Raw genomic sequence first — 18,441 nt, forward strand, 5'->3', positions numbered from 1 at the left:
ATGGTGCAAGCAATAGAACATCGGGGGCGACGAAGACAACCTCGTTATTGACGACGGCGTCGACACCTTCCAACACAGGCCATTTACAGAGAGAGAGAGAGATGGTGCCGGCGGCTATTTCAGCTTCGACCTCGGTCACTTCATGCCCACGCCGACGACATTCACAACGCAAAAGCCGATCTCAATCTCAACCAGTGTCGACAGTGTCGAACCGCGTACCAAAATCTACGCTTTCTTCTGCATCGCTCAGCCCTATCGCCGACCCAGATGGTCGAACGTGGGCATCTCTCTCTATATCTCTCGGACATTTCCTCAAACACCTTCCAGGCGCTGCCTTCGATTAGCAAAAAATTTTTTTTATTTTTATTTTGGTGCAGGTGTGAATGCTTTGATCTGCATAACGAGCTGGTCCCGTATGGGAAGGCGTGGGCATGGCAAAAAGAACTGGTGAGGCAAAAGAAAGCATTGATCGAAAGCGATGGAGATTGCCCAGACACGTTGATCGTGCTCCAGCATCAACCTGTGTACACTATGGGCGCTGGTAGTTCGGAGGAGTATCTCAATTTCGACATGGAGAATGCTCCTTTCGATGTTCATCGGACCGAACGCGGCGGGGAGGTGACTTATCACGGTCCTGGCCAGGTATGTCCTTTTGTTTCTAGCCGTTTTGTAGTACAAATTACTAATTTTTGTGCAGAATGTGATGGAATGATTTTCTTAAAATAAGATGTTGTGGCCAGTTTGAAACCAGTAGCTAACTTAATAACCATGTAGCTGCTACAGTTGGGATCTTAGAAAATATCATCTTGAATTAAAGATACTATGTGACCAAACAAAAAATTAAAGATACTGATTTTACATGCCAAAGATTATGTTGGTATTACCAGAAAGACCAATTGGTTTGAGGACTCTGTAGATCATGGTTGATCGACATATCTGAAAGTAGCGAGAGTGGAATATTGTGGACACCACCAAAGTTACTTTTGGAGGTGTCGTTTTGGAGTTTCATGGATGGTGAACAAAATACAGGATCGGGGAGACAATTCTCTGTGAGACGTGAATGGAGATGCGACAATTTGATGCCCTTGAGTAATAGAAATCTCAAGCCTCCTGCCTTCTCAAACAGCAATTAGAGAGCATGTTATGAGACTCTGTGACTTGGACTGTTCATTTCACCCCAAAGCAAACTTTTAGATACGCAGACTTGAAAAATATTCCCGTGTCGCTCCGAATTAAGAAACTCTACATCTAGGCAAGGTTCAAGCCAACTTATCTATTTCGGTAAACGTCACCCATGTCCATGTAAATAGGTTTTAGGTGAACGATAAGCTGAGAAAAAATTGACTGAGGTCCAATCTTAAACAAAGAAACTAAACTACAGTTGGAGTGATGGTATTTCTCATTTCTCAAAGTGATAATGTTGATATACATAAAGTAGGAAATAAACATTCTCATCATCAGCCCGTCTGTATGGTTATATCCTGGAATCTGGTTAGTTATCTACATATTCTAACATCGAACCATGAACAAACAGCATAGACTCTTGTTAGAATTAAGTGCAGGTAAATTTTTGCATCTCCTTTGGAAATGGTCAAGAAGGCAGGGATTTATCTAGAGAAACCGAATCATTCTTTGGCATTGTGACAGTCTCTGAGTGCTTAGTAATTGAATAATGACATTAGTTTCGCAAACCATATTCTTGAGGGCAAGGCATTTCATGTTTGTTATCTCAAAATTTCCCACCAAAGGAAAATAATGAAAGTTGAGGAACTATGCCATTCACGAAGGATTTTTATGTGAATGTTCGCTCTTCCTGATATTGTTTCCGGGGTTAATCAGAAGCTTCTAGAGAAGTCTTTGTGATAGAATAATCATTGAGAAGACCTTTGAAAGGCATGACAGTTTTCCATAGGGACTAGCTTTCTTCAATTCAGTTTTGATGCCAAGTCGTTGAGGTTCTCTGTTTTTCCAGTGTAAAAGGACACCGTGACATGTTACATCCCCCTTGCATTGTTTTCGAAACAAAGCTCCATTTTTCAGAAGTTTCGTCTTTTTCTTATTCCTTTTTGCGGTGTTTAACTTAGCTGCTGAGAAACTGAATGAAGTTGAACTAGGTTTCAATAGTTAATACATTGCAGTTGTACTATTAGGCAGGAAGGATTTATTGCAGTATATGAAACTGTACACAGAAGATTACTTGCGGTTGAGTATCATGCAATTTTGCATGGGAATTAAGTGATGCAGTTTTCCTTTTTGTTTTTCTTGGTTTTCTATTTGTCTTGTAATACTAATTCATTCAGTGGTCCTTGATGTAAAAATAGGGATTATTGCCATTCGTAATTTTCCATATATGCAACATATGCCTAACTCCTGGCGTGCTCATGTTGCATTCTAGCTAGTTATGTATCCCATCATCAATCTACGGAATCACAAGATGGATCTGCATTGGTATCTCAGGTCGCTTGAGGAAGTGGTTCTTCGTGCTCTTCTCTCAGCCTTTTCTATCAAGGCTTCCCGTCTCGAAGGTTTTACTGGTGTCTGGGTTGGTATGCTATACAAATTGTTCTTGTATGGATATTTTGTTTGAATTATATTTTGTTGATCATTCATCGACATTCCTTTTCTTCCAAATTATTTTCTGTGTGTTCCCGTTATTCCTTGTCGACCCAAACATTCTAGCTAGATATAATAGGATATCCTGTGTTGACCTACCCATTTGTTATTATACTCAAAGGCTAGGGTGGATAAGGGTCTTCCGATAGATAGATCTAGATGACCTTACCATAGGCATCCTGAGATTGAAATACTTGGTTGTGCAGAATGAGGGCCTCTTTATGTGCCTGACGATTAGTGAGGTGACAAAAGAAGGCTTTCATTATGGCCAGGTGGTATTAACATATTATCTCCAAAAACGAGTCCTTGGTTCAAAGCGCCACTGGCGCTGCTGCTATTTCCTTTTTAATTCTTCTCTAACACAACTGAATTAAAGCAATTCTTGACCCAGTTGAACCTCTTTGTTTGACTGGTTCAACCATCAGTTATCCGTGTTCTGACCATGGAGATTTTAGGGGTCTTCCACTAAACTGGGCTGGACCTCAGATTGTCCCACTGGTTGGTCCGGTGACTCTGATCCATGGTTCAAAACATGATGGTTACAGTGTTACCATAAAAGAAAAGATTATCTATCCGTCCACTGATAATTGCACAGCTAGTTATGGATCAATGTGCATTTGTGTGATTCTAAAGGTTCTGGAAGTGATTTCCTGAGAAACATGTTGGTTAGTATTTGCCTGACACTCTTCTTTGTTCACAACAATTTCTGGCGTGCTATTGATATAACATTATTTGCTGTATTAACCTTCAGGAGATGAGAAATTGGCAGCCATTGGAATTCGAGTATCCCAATGGATAGCATATCATGGGTTAGCTCTGAATGTTACTGCAGATCTGACTCCCTTTCAATGGATAATTCCATGTGGGCTACGAAATCGCCGAGTTGGAAGCATAAAGGGACTTCTCAGAGAAGCTTCTTCGTCTGTAAATTGCGGAGCTGGCAATGTATTTATTCCTGGCGAATGCGATTTAGTTGATATTGCTTACGACGCTCTGATTGAAGCATTTGCGGAAGTTTTTCAGCTTGAAGTTTGCCGGAAACCACTTAAGGAGGCATTTTTAAGGGGGAAATCACTCTGACTTGTATACTCAACATCCTTTGAGTTTTCAAGATTTGTGTAGGATCTGTTCGTCTGTTGTAGGTATTGTCCTGGTTTTTCTCACAGTTGTGACAATTATATAAGGCCTCGGCAATGGCAGCCACGACAAGTGAGAAAAGCGTTCTCATCGCAACGATAGGGTATTGGTTATCGCGGCTGCTGCGACCATTGTGTAATAGGAGAAATAGGCAAATTACTCTCTGTAACTTTGGTTATGGTAATGACATCCTTAATTGCTAGTCACCTGTTACTTTGGTTCTACTTCTTGTAGGACGCAGAACGTCATGCTTTGTTGGTTGAGCCCGGCTAAGGGACTTCCGTGACATCGCAATTTTGTAGATTGCAAAATGACCCAAACTATCTAAAGTCCTATTAATTTCGCCCTTGAAAACCTGAAATTTATCGATTCCCAAGTTATTCTCGTCTTAAAATATATGACTCGAAAACGAAAAATCACCGGAGGTAATGATAATTATCTACCTAAAAGTTGTAGACTGAGTCTAAATTAATAGAAGTATGTGGCGAGACACTTAACTCTTTGATGGATAAACAGTCATTAAGAGCGGCAGGAATGTCTACTTGATACACAGAAAAGTTAGGTGCTATTCATACAAATAATTCAAATCTTTGAGGCTAATTTGGAGCACAGTTTTGTCGATAGAACATGAACAGGACAACAACTTATAAACTTAACAGTTCTAGAAAGCACATTTAGAACTTTTGTGCACATTACTACCGTGCACATGCGGTCCAACAATCTCTACTTGGGCTTCGTTTGTTTAAGGGAAAACATTTTTTAGAGAAAATATTTCCTCATTTTCTGACATTTGGATCGTTTAGGAAAATGAATCAGTGGAAAATGATTTCCCAGTCAATATTTTCATATTAAAGCTTAAAATTAGGAAAAAGATTTCCTTATTAAAAAATCATAAATCATTTTCTAAAATACGACTAAGTATTGATGCATGGGAATGGGATCCCCAATGCTCATTTTTGGGCCTTCTGCAGCGGGCTCGAGTCCTTGGTGCCCGGGCTTGGGTCCATCAAGGTCGGGCCCGAGATCCTAGCGCCCTAGCTCGTGTCCATTTAGGCCGCGCTTGGGTCCATTGAGGCCGGACCTGAGACACCAGTGCACATGCCCGAGACGCTAGGCTCGATAATATCGAGATTGAGCCTAGGTCCTTGGTACCCATGCCCGGGTCCATCGAGACTGGGCCCTTACCCTAGCGCCCATACCTAGGTCCCCAACTTTCAAGCCCTCCACGATTTCGTCCACCTCTTTCACGTTACCCTAATCCAATGGTACATGACCTTTGAGGAGCTTCAATGGGCCTTTGGATACCTTGGCCTTCTCTACCAAGTCCATCTTCAAGGGTATAGCCATATCCGGTCATCACTCTCTCTACCATGATGCAGCATTTGACACTTCAAGAGTGGGTGACAATGAACCACTGGACGCGTGTATGGTCGATACGAGCTCAAATGATTGGTAGCTCGATTTTATTTTGCAATCTAGCTCAATATAAGGAATGGCCGTTGCATGATACATTTGGTGGTCTTCTTCTCCACGGACCATAACTAGCTTCCCTTTAACGACAAATTTCACCTTTTGATGTAAGCTCGATGGTACAGCACTAGTAGTGTGAATCCATGGACGACCCAACAAGAAATTACATGCAGTAGGGATGTCCATCACTTGGAATACAAAATCGAAAAACGTTGGCCCTATTTGCAAATCTAGGTTAATTTTGCCTACGACCTCCTTTGTCTCATTGAATACAAGAATCGAAGTCTTCACAGCATGGATTTATTCTTCTAAGGTCGGGGTGAGCTCATGCTTACCAAACATGAAGGCGGACGTTTTGGGGCACCAAAAATGCGCCAATGCTCGGATGAGGCCGGAGCGAACTTCTAGCTTCAATAGAGGGAGTAGCCGACCAATGCTCGGATGAGGCCGGAGCGAACTTCTAGCTTCAATAGAGGGAGTAGCCGACCGATCGTAGACTACACAAAATCGCGGCCGGTGCGATCAAGTTTGTTCCACCATATGTCTAGCTCGTCCTTGGGAGCAGAAACAAAGCGATTGTCGTGTCTTCCCATTGTATATAGACCAATACTCATGATCGACCTAATTGTCATGGACCGACCAAAGCTACGGTAAAGTAAGTAAATTGTAAAACAAAAGATAGAAGACTTACTTCAACAATATGACGGTGGCAAACACATAGACATGCACATGAGACGTGAGGCTCGATTTCTATTCTAGAGAGCTTAACAAAGGAGAGCCACAAGAATGATCGGACTAGTCGCGAGGTTGCGAACCAAGTCGGGCCTCACGACTCTGGCCTGGTGAAAGAGTCGACCCGATATTGCAGGGTTATGAGCAGGGTAGTAACTCTTGACACCTAGAAAGAAATCTTGGGGTTGAGATGGACGACTCGTACTATGAGGTTGTGGTCAGAGTCGTATCCATCTCAATACCATCCTAGACAATCCTGTGCGGCCTAGGTTTGGCGGCAGGTTGTGTGTGCTAACGTGTAGTGCTAATGCAATAGAACATGCACAACAGTTTGTAAGCAAACACCGCTTCAATATTTGGTAAAATAAACATTAATTTCTCAACACTTCCTTGCAAGACAAGGGCTAGTAATCACTATTCCCTTTATACCTTCCATTTGCAAGAACATTTAATACCTTAAGGTTAAGGACGTACTTGGAGTCCTTCATGCCAAACAAAAATATTTTTTAAAAAAGAGAAAATTGCCTAAGTCCATTAAGAATTTTTTGAGTCCCCAAGCTGTCGCAACCTCACCTTGGGGTGCACCATCTGGGGTTTGGCTAATGGATTACTAAACCTAAACTTAACTTGGGCTCTTCCAAGCCCATATCATTTGCAACTTAGGTTCAAGTTTTTTAATATGCAAGATCATTTTAATTCGAAGTCGCCACTAAACTATTTTCTGGTGGGTCGATTAGTAACATAAATAAAGTATTGGGATAATTACTTTACTCCAATGAATCAGAGATTATGAATTCAGCGACTTGATTATGCTAGATTATTCTAACACAATTTCGGTACCTTTTCTCTTTTATTTCAAAAAAATACTTTTGCAAGCATCTTGAATAAATTTTAACCTATCCACTAACATATAAGGTGATCATGCAGGTACGCAAATATTATTGAAACACCAATAATCAAAGTAGTAAATAAATTGCGAGGAAAAGGATAAATTACTAACCTCAAAGCAACATAAGCATATGCAATGTTAATTAGAAAAACACATTCAATCTAAATATAGTTTCTATTTAGCACACAATTCCACTCAAATCTTTTTGGGATTTTTGGTTATTTAATGGAAACTAAGTTATATGCAATGTATGAGACTAATGTAACATGACATGCAACATATAATTTACTTAAATGTCTTACTTCTAATGACGATTAAATGGACAATTCTATCATTACATGCAATTATATGACACTAACATAGATCTTTAAATGATACGTGAGCAATAACGTGGCAGGCATGGTGAAGTAGCATAGATGATGCGATCTAAACTATATGACATGCGCATGATATTTTTTTTTGTTTTTTTTAGGAAATTAGAAATTAATAAATGCCCTAATTTAAACATGTAATATAAGAATCTAACCTATTCTACGATAATGTTTTGGTATTTTTTAATTAAATTCGTAAAAATTACTCAAAATTACCTATTGAGATTAAGATATTATCTAGGGTTAAACTATGAAAAACCCCAAATTGGTACACAACCTCAAATTATTTTTTTGATCGAGAAAAAAATCGAATTGATATACCCGTGACAAATTTACCCAAAACTAATTTTTTGGCAAGTAAAAACCCCAAACTGGTACATTTATGACAAATTTATCCTCCGTTAAATTGAATTAATACTACGAAAAATCATAGACCGATACACCTATGACAAACGGAGGGTGAAACCCTAAAAACTAGTACACTCGACAACTGTTACGTATCATCCAATTTAGAAATTTGACGATAAAATTTAACAAAAACTAACAGAGGGAAAAATTATCACAAGTATCAATTTAGGGTTTTTGGTAGTCAAAAAATTAGTTTGGGGTAAATTTGTCATATGTATACCAGTTTGAGGTTTTTCGTGGTATTAACCATATTATCTAATTTAAACTAGAAAATAAACTGTGCTAAATCCTAATTTTAATCAGAAAATTATCCTAATATGATATAATCAATTCCCAGAAATATTTCACCCAAAACTATCTTAACTTAACAAGGAAATCTTAGCTAATATGCATTATAACTTATTTTAATTCTATTTAAAATCTACCCTAATCTATTAAGAAAGATTACCTGGGATTTTCCTAAAACATGCAAGATTATATAAACATCTAACCAAATCTAAATATGAAAATTTTCATATTTTCTTTTATGGAAATAATCAAACAACGGATAAGCACTCGTCGAAAAATATATTCACCCAATATGCAAAAGATAATCATTTCCATCCATTCAAATTTGGGAAATAAATAAACCGACGATCGTACCAAAGGGTTATAGATAGGATGGCTGATTTTCTATGCGAACGGGAATCGTATATTGGGATTGAGATCTAATTACCGTCCATGTGCACGTTGTGGATTAGGAAACTTTCCTAATCTTGGTTATTCTGAAATTCTTAGAGATATGGACATTAAAATAGCGATTCACTCAAAGTAGGCAATAAAATATTCAAACCAAATCATATAGAATTTAACCTATTTTGAAGATCATGTTTTCAAATTTGAATTGCTGGACGGCTCACAATGACGGTGGTATTCACAGTGGCTCGCGGCTTGGTTGAGGAAAAGGCTGTGCGTGGTGGCTTTTCGGGACGCCTTTGCTGACCAGCTTCGCAAGTCCTGCAAAATTAGAGACAAAGTGCAGGAAATCGGTGCAGGGGAAGAGCAATTCATTGTGAACAGGGGATGCTGGTGTGGTGACTTCGCTAGGAGTGTGTTGGGCACAAGCAGCAGCCAGATACTGTCGTGGAGGGAGAAGAACACTAGAAGTGCCAAAACTTGTATACGGTGCTCACTTTAGTGCCAAAAGTTTGTTTCGGTTCACCTAAGTGTCACTTTTTTGAAAAAACGATCACTTAAGTGTTAACTCCGATTTGGGTAGCCGAAAATCTAACGTGGCCATATTTTATTAATTTCTCAGTCTTACGTGGCACGTCGGCGCTGACGAGGACAATATTTAATAATATTTTAAAATTTTAAAATTTTTTTTCTAATTTTTTTATTCTGTTTTTTCTTTTTTTCTTTTTTTCTTTTCTTTCTTCTTCTTCGTTTGGAAGGTGACCGGACACTGGCCACCGGCCATGGCCGGCCGCCTGGCCTCACCCGGACGAGTCCGCCGTCGCCCGCCACGGGCGAGGTGAGGCCGCCGTGGCCTGGGCGACCGCCGGCGAGGCCGCCGTGGCCTGGGCGAGGGCCGGCCTCGCCGGATCTGGCAAGGGCCGGCCTCGCCTCGCCTGGGCAAGGGGTCACCGGCCAAATGAAGAAGAAGAAAAAAAAGAAAAAAAAGAAAAGAAGGAAAAAAAGAAAAAAAAATCAAAAAACAATTAAAAAGTCGAAATTTACACGTGGAAATGCCACGTAGGACTGAGAAATTCAAAATATACACGTGAAAATGCCACGTAAGTTAAAATTTTAATTAAAAAAGGCACGTATTAATTTGGCTGGAATTTCTCGCCGTTGGCACTTAAGTGATCGTTTTTCTCCGATTTTGGCACTTAAGTGATCCGAAACAAACTTTTGGCACTAAAGTGAGCGCCGTACACAAGTTTTAGCACTTCTAGTGTTCTTCTCCCCTGTCGTGGACGCGAACAACAGCACAACGTCGTTGCGAAAGCAAGGCTGCAGGTGGCTTGGCTTGGCAAGAGCTACTCACAAGGTCTCTTGATTTAGTAGGAATCAGCTGGAAGCGTCACGAGTGCAGTGGCCTTCGTGGTGTCGGATTAGCGTAGCAATGGTGAAAATCGTCAGGGATTGTGGCAAGCTCGCGGTATCGATCAGTGCGAGGAAGTGGCAGCATCATTGTCCTTCGGCATGGCTGGAGGCGTAGCAAGGGTAGGAAGAACAAACAGAAAATCATGGTCGGAAACTTGGCCATAGCAGCATCGGCGAAATAGATTGGCGGTGAGGGGTCTTGCAATAGAAACTAGCGTCTTTAGCTTTGTCGGGTCGGAAGAAACAGGGCTGTCGATGAAGAGGGGAGCTTCGGCCGAGGAGGGGAATTCGGCTGGGGGATCACTCCCCCTTTCGTCATACACGCACACTCTCTCTCAAGTATTTTTCTCTCTGTGGTGCTTTGAATAATGAATTGCCGACCCTTAGTTAAGAGGCATAACATTATATTTATAATATTAACCTATGTTTAAGGTGAATTCGCGGGCTTGATCTTTGGCCTTTTTGATGTAATGGATTTTATTATTGTTGACACCTATTTTTAATTTACCCAAAATTAATTACACAAAATTTAAGAATTAATTTTCTTTAATTCGTAAAATTAAAAATATTTCTATTTAAATACATTGCATATAGAATTTAGGCACATTTGTATTAATAGGGTCTATTAGAATGTTTAAAAAAAAAATTTCAAAAAAAAAAAAAAAGAACGGGTTGGTGCCGGGCCAACTCGGCCCTTTTTCCTTTTCCTTTTTTCCCCCGCATGGGCCCAGCCCATTCTTTTTTCCTTTTTTTCCTCCGCGCGGCTGGGCCTGGCCCGGCCCAGCCCCTTCTCCTCCTTCTTCCTCCCCCCGCCGAGCGTCGCTGTCCTTCCCCTGTTCTCCCCTGCTGCTGACGCAGAAGCGACGAGCGGCGGAGCGGCCTCGCCCCGTCCCTATCCGGCCAGAGCAGGGCCGGGGCAGCACGCCACAAGGACTGGCCATTAAGGCCAGTCCCGTCCTCCCCGTTTTCCCGGCCTCCCTTATCCCCTCCGCCCTCTCTTCTCCCTGTTCCTCTCTGCGCCTCACTGAACTGAACCCCCCTGCTCTGCACCGGCCTAAATGGCCGCGAAAGTCGCGCGCCAGAGTAGGCCGGTGCAGGCCGTCGTCATTGCAGACGTAATGGAGCAGGGGGCACCGTCGTCGCCGGCTATAAATAGCCAGAGAGAGAGAGAGAGGCCGGTCGGCCGTTTTACGAAAGAAACAGAGCAGAGAGAAGCCGGGAGAGAAAGAGAGAGATTGAGCGAGACAGAGAGACTGAGAGCTCTTTCGGCGACCGCCGTGCTCGTACCGCGACCATAAAAGACCAGAGAAAGAGAGGAGAGGAGTCGGTCGGCCAATTTTGGGAGAAAAAGAGAGAGAGAGACCGTGGGAGAGAAAGAGAGGATTGGAGAAATTTTTTTTTTTTGATCTTTGGTTTGCAGGTGGAAGAACACAGCCGCAGGAGTCCCCCAAACGAGCCAGAGTCGCCGACGATCCACCGAACCGACGTCGCCGGCCGGTTGGTCATTCTCGGCCAAAACAGAGCACCGGAGGAGAGGGAGAGACAGAGAGAGAAAACAGAGAGTCCGAGAGAGACCCGGAGAGAATCAGAGAGAAACCGAGAAGAGAGAGGAGCCTCGGAGGGTCTTGCAGGTCCCAGCCGGCCTCGTCGTCACCAGCAAGCAGACCGGCAACCTTCGGAAGCAGCCCCGGTTGGCCAACTAAAGAGAAAAACAGAGAAATAGAGAGAGAGACCGAGAGAAAAGAGAGAGAAGGAGGATCGGTGGGTATGTTTTGCAGGTACCCGTAGCCGTATCGTCGCCCGCAAAGCCGTCGGAAAACCATCCCGAAGCAGCCTCGATCGGTGAGTCGTCCCTCGGCCCGAATCGCTTTGTTTTCCCCTGTTTTTGCTCCCGATTTGGCCGGGACCCGCGCCGGCTGTTTCGCGCGAGTCCCGGCCCACACCGCCGTCCCCCGCCGTTCGCGCATTGTCGACAAAGGTAAGAATGATTGTCCCGAGGACGGCGAGGCTTCGAAATAGGTCGGGATTCCCTTTTTTTGAGCCGTTCACCGTGTGTTCGATAAAATGCCTCAAAGAGGCTGTTTTTTTTATTGCTCGCCGGCCGGCGAGCGGCGGTCGGACGGCGACCCAGGTGGCCGGCGAGGCTCGGTGGTGTTCCCAGAAGCCAATTTGGGGGCGGCGTAGGCTTGGGTCGGCTGGCGAGGGGTCGTTTTTTGGCTTCGCCGGCGGCTGCTCGTCGAGTCGGGCTGACCCGGTTCAGCCGACCCGACCCGGTTCAGCTGGTTCGGCCCGGGTCAACGCCCGGGTCGGATTCGTTGACTCGGGTCGGACCTGACCAACCCGACCCGGTTTTTATATCCAGCCACGAAAAGGAAAGTGTTCTGAGGCTCGGGCTTCCTTATGCTTCCTTGTTTCTAAGCTTTTGAAAATAAAACAAACGTTTTATCATTTTTCAAAAATAAACGGTGGTGGAAAAGCGTGCATGCTCATAGCCCTGTTTATTTTTCTAACTCGCTCACTTCGTGTCTGAGAGCATACTCCTTTTTGATTCGTTATTACAAAGGGGACATTTGGAAATGACACAAACTGAAGAGCACATCAGACCCTGGTAATGATCGTAGACCGACTAATCCAATAGGGACAGTTCGAGCAAAGATCATCAAACCTTCAAATGAAGCATGGGGCAAATCTCATTACTACCAGTGGGTGATATCAACCCCAGAGAGTCAAAGAGAATGCTGAGCATTCTTTGACTCCATGATAAGCGAAACATCATTTCGTACAAAAGTCGGGGGCAGATCAAGGAAATATTACTCCTTTTGAAAGAAAAAGGTATGTCTTATTCCTTAACAAATTTTGGAAATGACATTCCATCCCTTTTCTTTTGTAGATAATGAACTAGGGAACATGCTAGACTCTGATGTGCTAGCAAGCCGGATGGAACACCACTATTGGGACCTCTCGAATGAAACATGACGAAGAAGTGCTTAATTGGAAGAGTAGACTAGGGGGCATGCGATCTTCCAGTCCATCAAAAAGGGAGTAGTTCGTTCCTAAAGTTCATCCACTTTAGCATAGAAATGACATATCTTTTCCTTTTACGTAGGACAAAACCGAGTAAAGAACACTCATGGTAGCAAGTCTAACCGGAAAGGGTTTCACACATGACAAAATTGCGTCAAGGCTGATCCTGGCAACCACAGAAGTCTCGATGGTAGTCATGCCCATGTTCGTCAAAGACCTTTAAAGCAGAGATTAGCTTTGCTGCGAAGATCCCCATGCAAGCAATTGCATATGCCCTGTGCATGTCAGGAATCATATGATTCCCGAGAAACTCCCCGACGTACCGGAGCCGCATTGACACAGCATGCGCTGACAATAGAACCCTCTATTTGGAAGCACCCCTACTTATAGAGGATTTCATTCGAGCTTCGAGACCAAAAGTATGGAGGAGTAGACTGAGACAGAGAAGGCTGAACAAAGTAAAGAGGAGAAAAGACTCTGCTAGCTTTGAAGGCAAAATGGAAGAAGGGTAATTTGTATCGTTCTCAATTTACCCTCAATCCTCTCATTTTTAACATAAGCTCCTATTTTTGTCAGAAGGGAATTATCGACATCCGAGAAAACTCAAGGAGCTGTCAATCTAATCTCAAATGAAGGGAATTACAAAGGGTAATGTTGTATCGTTCCCAATTCTTGTCCCTCAAAGAGTCGTTCATTAATACGGTCTTTCCTATTACCTTGCAGGTTTGCCCTACTGTTGCAGCATAGGTAAGTATCTTTTTCTTTAAAAAAAATTCTCTCATAAGAGTACAAAGAAACAGAGAAAGAGGAAGCATGTTAAAGCAAATAAATGCTTAACCCTCCCCCATGTGCATTGCATGTCTTTTGGAAAGAATTTCGCATGGTAATTTTACCTGTTTAATTCACCAATTCCCTGTGAAAATTTTGACAATTCGACGAATGGTGTCGAACTGCTCCGATGTATTGAACGAGGTGTGTCAGGATGATGAGAGGCAATCCTTAGTCTATACACATTCTCACATACCAAACTCTTGCAAGATGACCGAAAAGGTTTCACTTCTACAGGGTAAAGAGATTTCTCACATAAGGTACGGTAGCCAAAATGACGAGAGGCAGTTCATTTCTCTGCCCCATACACTACCATTAATCCTTTGCTTGACCATTTGAGCCCATACACTTGGAGGTTCCTTTCAAATTACCTCTGTCAAGAACCACCCCCACATTGGGGCAGCTTGAGGTAAACTAGCATCACAGGGAGGATTCAAATTCAGAGGGAGCAAGAAGAGCGTCCCTCCCTTTCGATCACCGCCCCCTTGGCTTCGGCCTCGTCGTCTTTACGGATCCGGCGGTCCTCGACAGAGTCCTCCAAGACAAGCACACCATCGACGGCTGAACAGTCGAGGCTAAGAGGGCTTTGTCAAGAGAGAAGCAGCAAACTAAAGCCTGTTCAAAATGCCAACATCTTATTGATAACAGTGATGTTTTCATCCAGGAACTGAGCAAGACAAGAAGGATGGTGAGTTTATAATATCTAAAATTTTCTATGATCATCAGCTGCAACAGCTCTCACAAGATGAAAAAGATGAATAGAAATTTTCTTGCTCTTACTTGCATTAATCTTTGAGTGTTTTTATTGCAGATGAACTCTCGCGATAATTTAAATGCCTTAGGATGACGAAGAGCAGTTCTTCTTCTATCCCATACACTTATATCCCTTGCTAGCCCAATTGAGCCAGCGATTTCATTTCGTATGAACCCAGTTGGTGATCATCCCTCACACCGGAGCAAGGCAAAAGTCACCACAGTTTGAGCGTCAGGGCCCAGAATACCGAATGAAGATGAAGACCTCAAGAGCCAAACAATATTATTCTGTTCAAACTTGTTTAGGCTAGTCCTGACAACACCAAAAGAACAGCAAAAAAATGCTGAAAACTAGGGGCATGAAAAAGCAGTGTGCCTGGTAAAAGCAAGGCCAATGCCCACAAACAAAAAGCAATCAAAAAGTAAATTCCGACTGTAAAGGAATTTGTATGCCCAAGCAAATTTGCAATTATTGGACAAAAGTCCAAGAAGCCAAGGCGCCAAATTACTCCAGGAAATTGTCCAAGAGGATCCTGACAGTGAAGAAAAAAACGGGTGACAACGCCAAGATGATCACCAACTTTCACCCTTACACACATTTTTTAGCCTAACGATCATTTCGTTTCTCAACCTGTGAACTGAGCCCACGTTACATCCCTCATGAAGTCTCTTCTGACTAGGGCACTTGATTTAACGTGGAATTTCAAATGTTTATAAACAACGCTCGAGGAAGTGCGAGCAAGACTATTTCTATCTCGTTTTGCAGGGTTCTTGACTTGTAAACCCGGAGATGATTGCAGAATATTTTCTTTCATGGCCTTGACTCGGACAGTCTCCTTCGTTAAGCCATTGACCAAGCCTACATTACGACCCTGAAGAAGACCTCTCAGATTGGCAGCGTCGTACCGCTTGCGAGAAAACTCAGACCCTTGCGGATGTGATAACGGTCAGATTGAGTGTTTTCGATGTTCCCGCATTAATGGACGGGACAAATAGCCCTTTTCAATGAGAGCGAGTGGAAAGTCCTTTCTGACTGAGGATCCCTCGTTCAGCATCTCGAGAAGTCCACATCCCAAGCGAAAATTGTCTTGATTGACCTTCGGTGGATGTTTAGTGATGCAAACATGGTAAAATCATTATGCATGAACTTTCAAATACACATTCTGGAATAGCCCAGCTTGTCTATCCTTGATGAATGCATGCATGTTTGCGCTAACCCTCTTTGACAGGTAAAATATCCTCAAAGACTCAAAGAACATATGACCTTTGGAGCGTCTCCAAAGATGTCACAAAAAATTTGTTCTGTTCCCCAAGTGGAATTGACACAGCATGCTTTTGCAGCTCAGAGTTCTAATCCCCAGTGATGGAACATGAAAATTCGGGCACTGGAGAAGCCCTCATTATCATCACAAAAGAGATGCCCTGAAAAGGTCGGGTATTCAGCAGATGATGCATCAAACCTCCGGGTAAGAAATCCCAGGTATTTCATCAGATTTCTTTTTAAACTACCCAGAAAGTAAACAGGGTGTTCCTTTAAAAAAGAAAAGCATCTTGACTTGCTGGTCAAGATATTTCATACGATATTCAAGAATAGCCTCAGTTGTCTATTTCTCCAATGAATACGTATGTCTTTGCACAAAAAAACTTGTTTGACAGGGGACACGCCCTTAAGAGGCAGGAACGTGCCCAGGTAAGTACATTTTACCCATGCCCAATTCCAAAAAATCCATGTACCTACGATTGTTATGGTACCCTTTGAACATCGGATTGACCCCTTTGTTCACCCTCTGAACATCGGATTGACCCCTTTGTTCACCCTCTGAACATCGGATTGACCCCTTTGTTCACCCTCTGAACATCGGATTTACCCCGTTGTTCACCAATTGAACATCGGATTGACCCCTTTGTTCACCCTCTGCACATCGGATTGACCCAGTTGTTCACCCTCCGAACATCGGATTGACCCCGTTATTCACCCTCTGAGCATGGGATTGACCCCCCTGTTCACATCAAATCCTCGGGCGAGGACTCCCAGGTGCTCATCGTTTGAGCATTTTCAAGACCTGCTGGCAATGACCCACCAGGCAAACCATCAAATCCTCGGGCGAGGACCCCCAGGTACTTTGTCAAAGCAATCCCCAGTCAAGGCGACCGAAGAAAGGTTCGGGTCCTAGACAAACAAAATCCAGTTAAGGCGACCGAAGAAAGGTTCGGGTCCTAAACAAAAGCAATTTCCGTCAAGGCGACCGAAGATAGGTTCGGGTCCTAGACAAACCATTTTTCCCGTCAAGGCGACTGAAGACAGGTTCGGGTCCTTGACACACAATATCAACTATCTGGAATTACTCTACCCTTCGGCAAGGTAAGTAGCCCCAGGTATGTTTTTATTTGCTTTAGCATGCATCATCTTATATCGCATCATAAAAATGGGACTCCGGTCTCGCCAAAAATAACATTCATTGAGCATGCATGGGCCAAATTGAGGTGTCATTTTATCTTTGAACGTAACTTCTGCGAGCTCACCTTCAAAGAGGGGCAGCTGTTGACACCTATTTTTAATTTACTCAAAATTAATTACACAAAATTTAGGAATTAATTTTCTTTAATTCCTAAAACAAAAAATATTTCTATTTAAATACATTGCATATAGAATTTAGGCATATTTGTATTAATAGGATCTATTAGAATGTTTAAAAAAAAATTTCAAAAAAAAGAAAAAAGAACGGGTTGGTGCCGGGCCAACTCGGCCCTTTTTCCTTTTCCTTTTTTCCCCGCATGGGCCCTGACCCATTCTTTTTCCTTTTTTTCCTCCGTGCGGTGGGCACGGCCCGGCCCTGAGCCCCTTCTCCTCCTTCTTCCTCCCCCGCCGAGCGTTGCTTGTCCTTCCCCTATTCTCCCCTGCTCGCGACGGAGAAGCGACGAGCGGCGGAGCGGCCTCGCCCCGTCCCTATCCGGCCAGAGTAGGCCGGGGCAGCACTCCACATGGACTGGCCATTAAGGCCAGTCCCGTCCTCCCCGTTTTCCCGGCCTCCCTTATCCCTTCCGCCCTCTCTTCTCCCTGTTCCTCTCTGCGCCTCACTGAACTGAACCCCCCTGTTCTGCACCGGCCTAAATGGCCGCGAAAGTCACGCGCCAGAGTAGGCCGGTGCAGGTCGTCGTCATTGCAGGCGTAACGGAGTAGGGGGCACCGTCGTCGCCGGCTATAAATAGCCGCAGAGAGAGAGAGAGGCCGGTCGGCCGTTTTACGAAAGAAACAGAGCAGAGAGAAGCCGGGAGAGAAAGAGAGAGATTGAGCGAGACTGAGAGACTGAGAGCTCTTTCGATGACCGCCGTGCTCGTACCGCGACCATAAAAGACCAGAGAAAGAGAGGAGAGGAGTCGGTCGGCCAATTTTGGGAGAAAAACAGAGAGAGAAACCGTGGGAGAGAAAGAGAGGATTAGAGAAATATTTTTTTTTTTGATCTTTGGTTTGCAAGTGGAAGAACACAGCCGCAGGAGTCCCCCAAACGAGCCAGAGTCGCCGACGATCCACCGAACCGACGTCGCCGGCCGGTTGGTCATTCTCGGCCAAAACAGAGCACCGGAGGAGAGGGAGAGACAGAGAGAGAAAACAGAGAGTCCGAGAGAGACTCGGAGAGAATCAGAGAGAAATCGAGAAGAGAGAGGAGCCTCGGAGGGTCTTGCAGGTCCCAGCCAGCCTCATCGTCACCAGCAAGCAGACTGGCAACCCCCGGAAGCAGCCCCGGTTGGCCAACTAAAGAGAAAAACAGAGAAATAGAGAGAGAGATCGAGAGAAAAGAGAGAGAAGGAGGATCGGTGGGTATGTTTTGCAGGTACCCGTAGTCGTATCGTCGCCCGCAAAGCCGTCAGAAAACCATCCCGAAGCAGCCTCGATCGGTGAGTCGTCCCCCGGCCCGAATCGCTCTGTTTTCCCCTGTTTTGCTCCCGGTTTGGCCGGGACCCGCGCCGGCCGTTTCGCACGAGTCCCGGCCCACACCGCCGTCCCCCGCCGTCCGCGCGCTGTCGACAAAGGTAAGAATGATTGTCCCGAGGACGGTGAGGCTTCGAAACAGATCGGGATTCCCTTTTTTTGAGCCGTTCACCGTGTGTTCGATAAAATGCCTCAAA

At 43.9% G+C, this 18,441-nt stretch overlaps 1 protein-coding gene across 1 annotated transcript; it reads left to right on the plus strand.

The window, feature by feature from the left end:
- LOC115689966 (octanoyltransferase LIP2p2, chloroplastic-like) lies at nt 1-3,963 on the plus strand. The gene is made up of 4 exons (XM_030616181.2): nt 1-277; nt 378-642; nt 2,396-2,546; nt 3,365-3,963. The coding sequence occupies exons 1-4, from the start codon at nt 102-104 to the stop codon at nt 3,691-3,693; spliced, it is 921 nt and encodes a 306-aa protein (XP_030472041.2). The 5' UTR covers nt 1-101; the 3' UTR covers nt 3,694-3,963.
- The last annotated feature ends 14,478 nt before the right edge of the window (nt 3,964-18,441 follow it).

This window comes from Syzygium oleosum, unplaced genomic scaffold (genome assembly GCF_021117445.2).
Source record: "Syzygium oleosum isolate NSW1041296 unplaced genomic scaffold, Sole_v2.1 Sole_v2.01, whole genome shotgun sequence".
NCBI classification, from domain to species: Eukaryota; Viridiplantae; Streptophyta; class Magnoliopsida; order Myrtales; family Myrtaceae; genus Syzygium; species Syzygium oleosum.

Bases quoted from the DNA above. Each gene is read 5' to 3' on its own strand.
- LOC115689966 (XM_030616181.2), top strand. From the start codon at position 102: ATGGTGCCGGCGGCTATTTCAGCTTCGACCTCGGTCACTTCATGCCCA. The intron at 278-377 runs GTGGGCATCTCT...ATTTTGGTGCAG, and splicing joins GCCGACCCAGATGGTCGAAC to GTGTGAATGCTTTGATCTGC. The intron at 2,547-3,364 runs GTATGCTATACA...ATTAACCTTCAG, and splicing joins TTTTACTGGTGTCTGGGTTG to GAGATGAGAAATTGGCAGCC.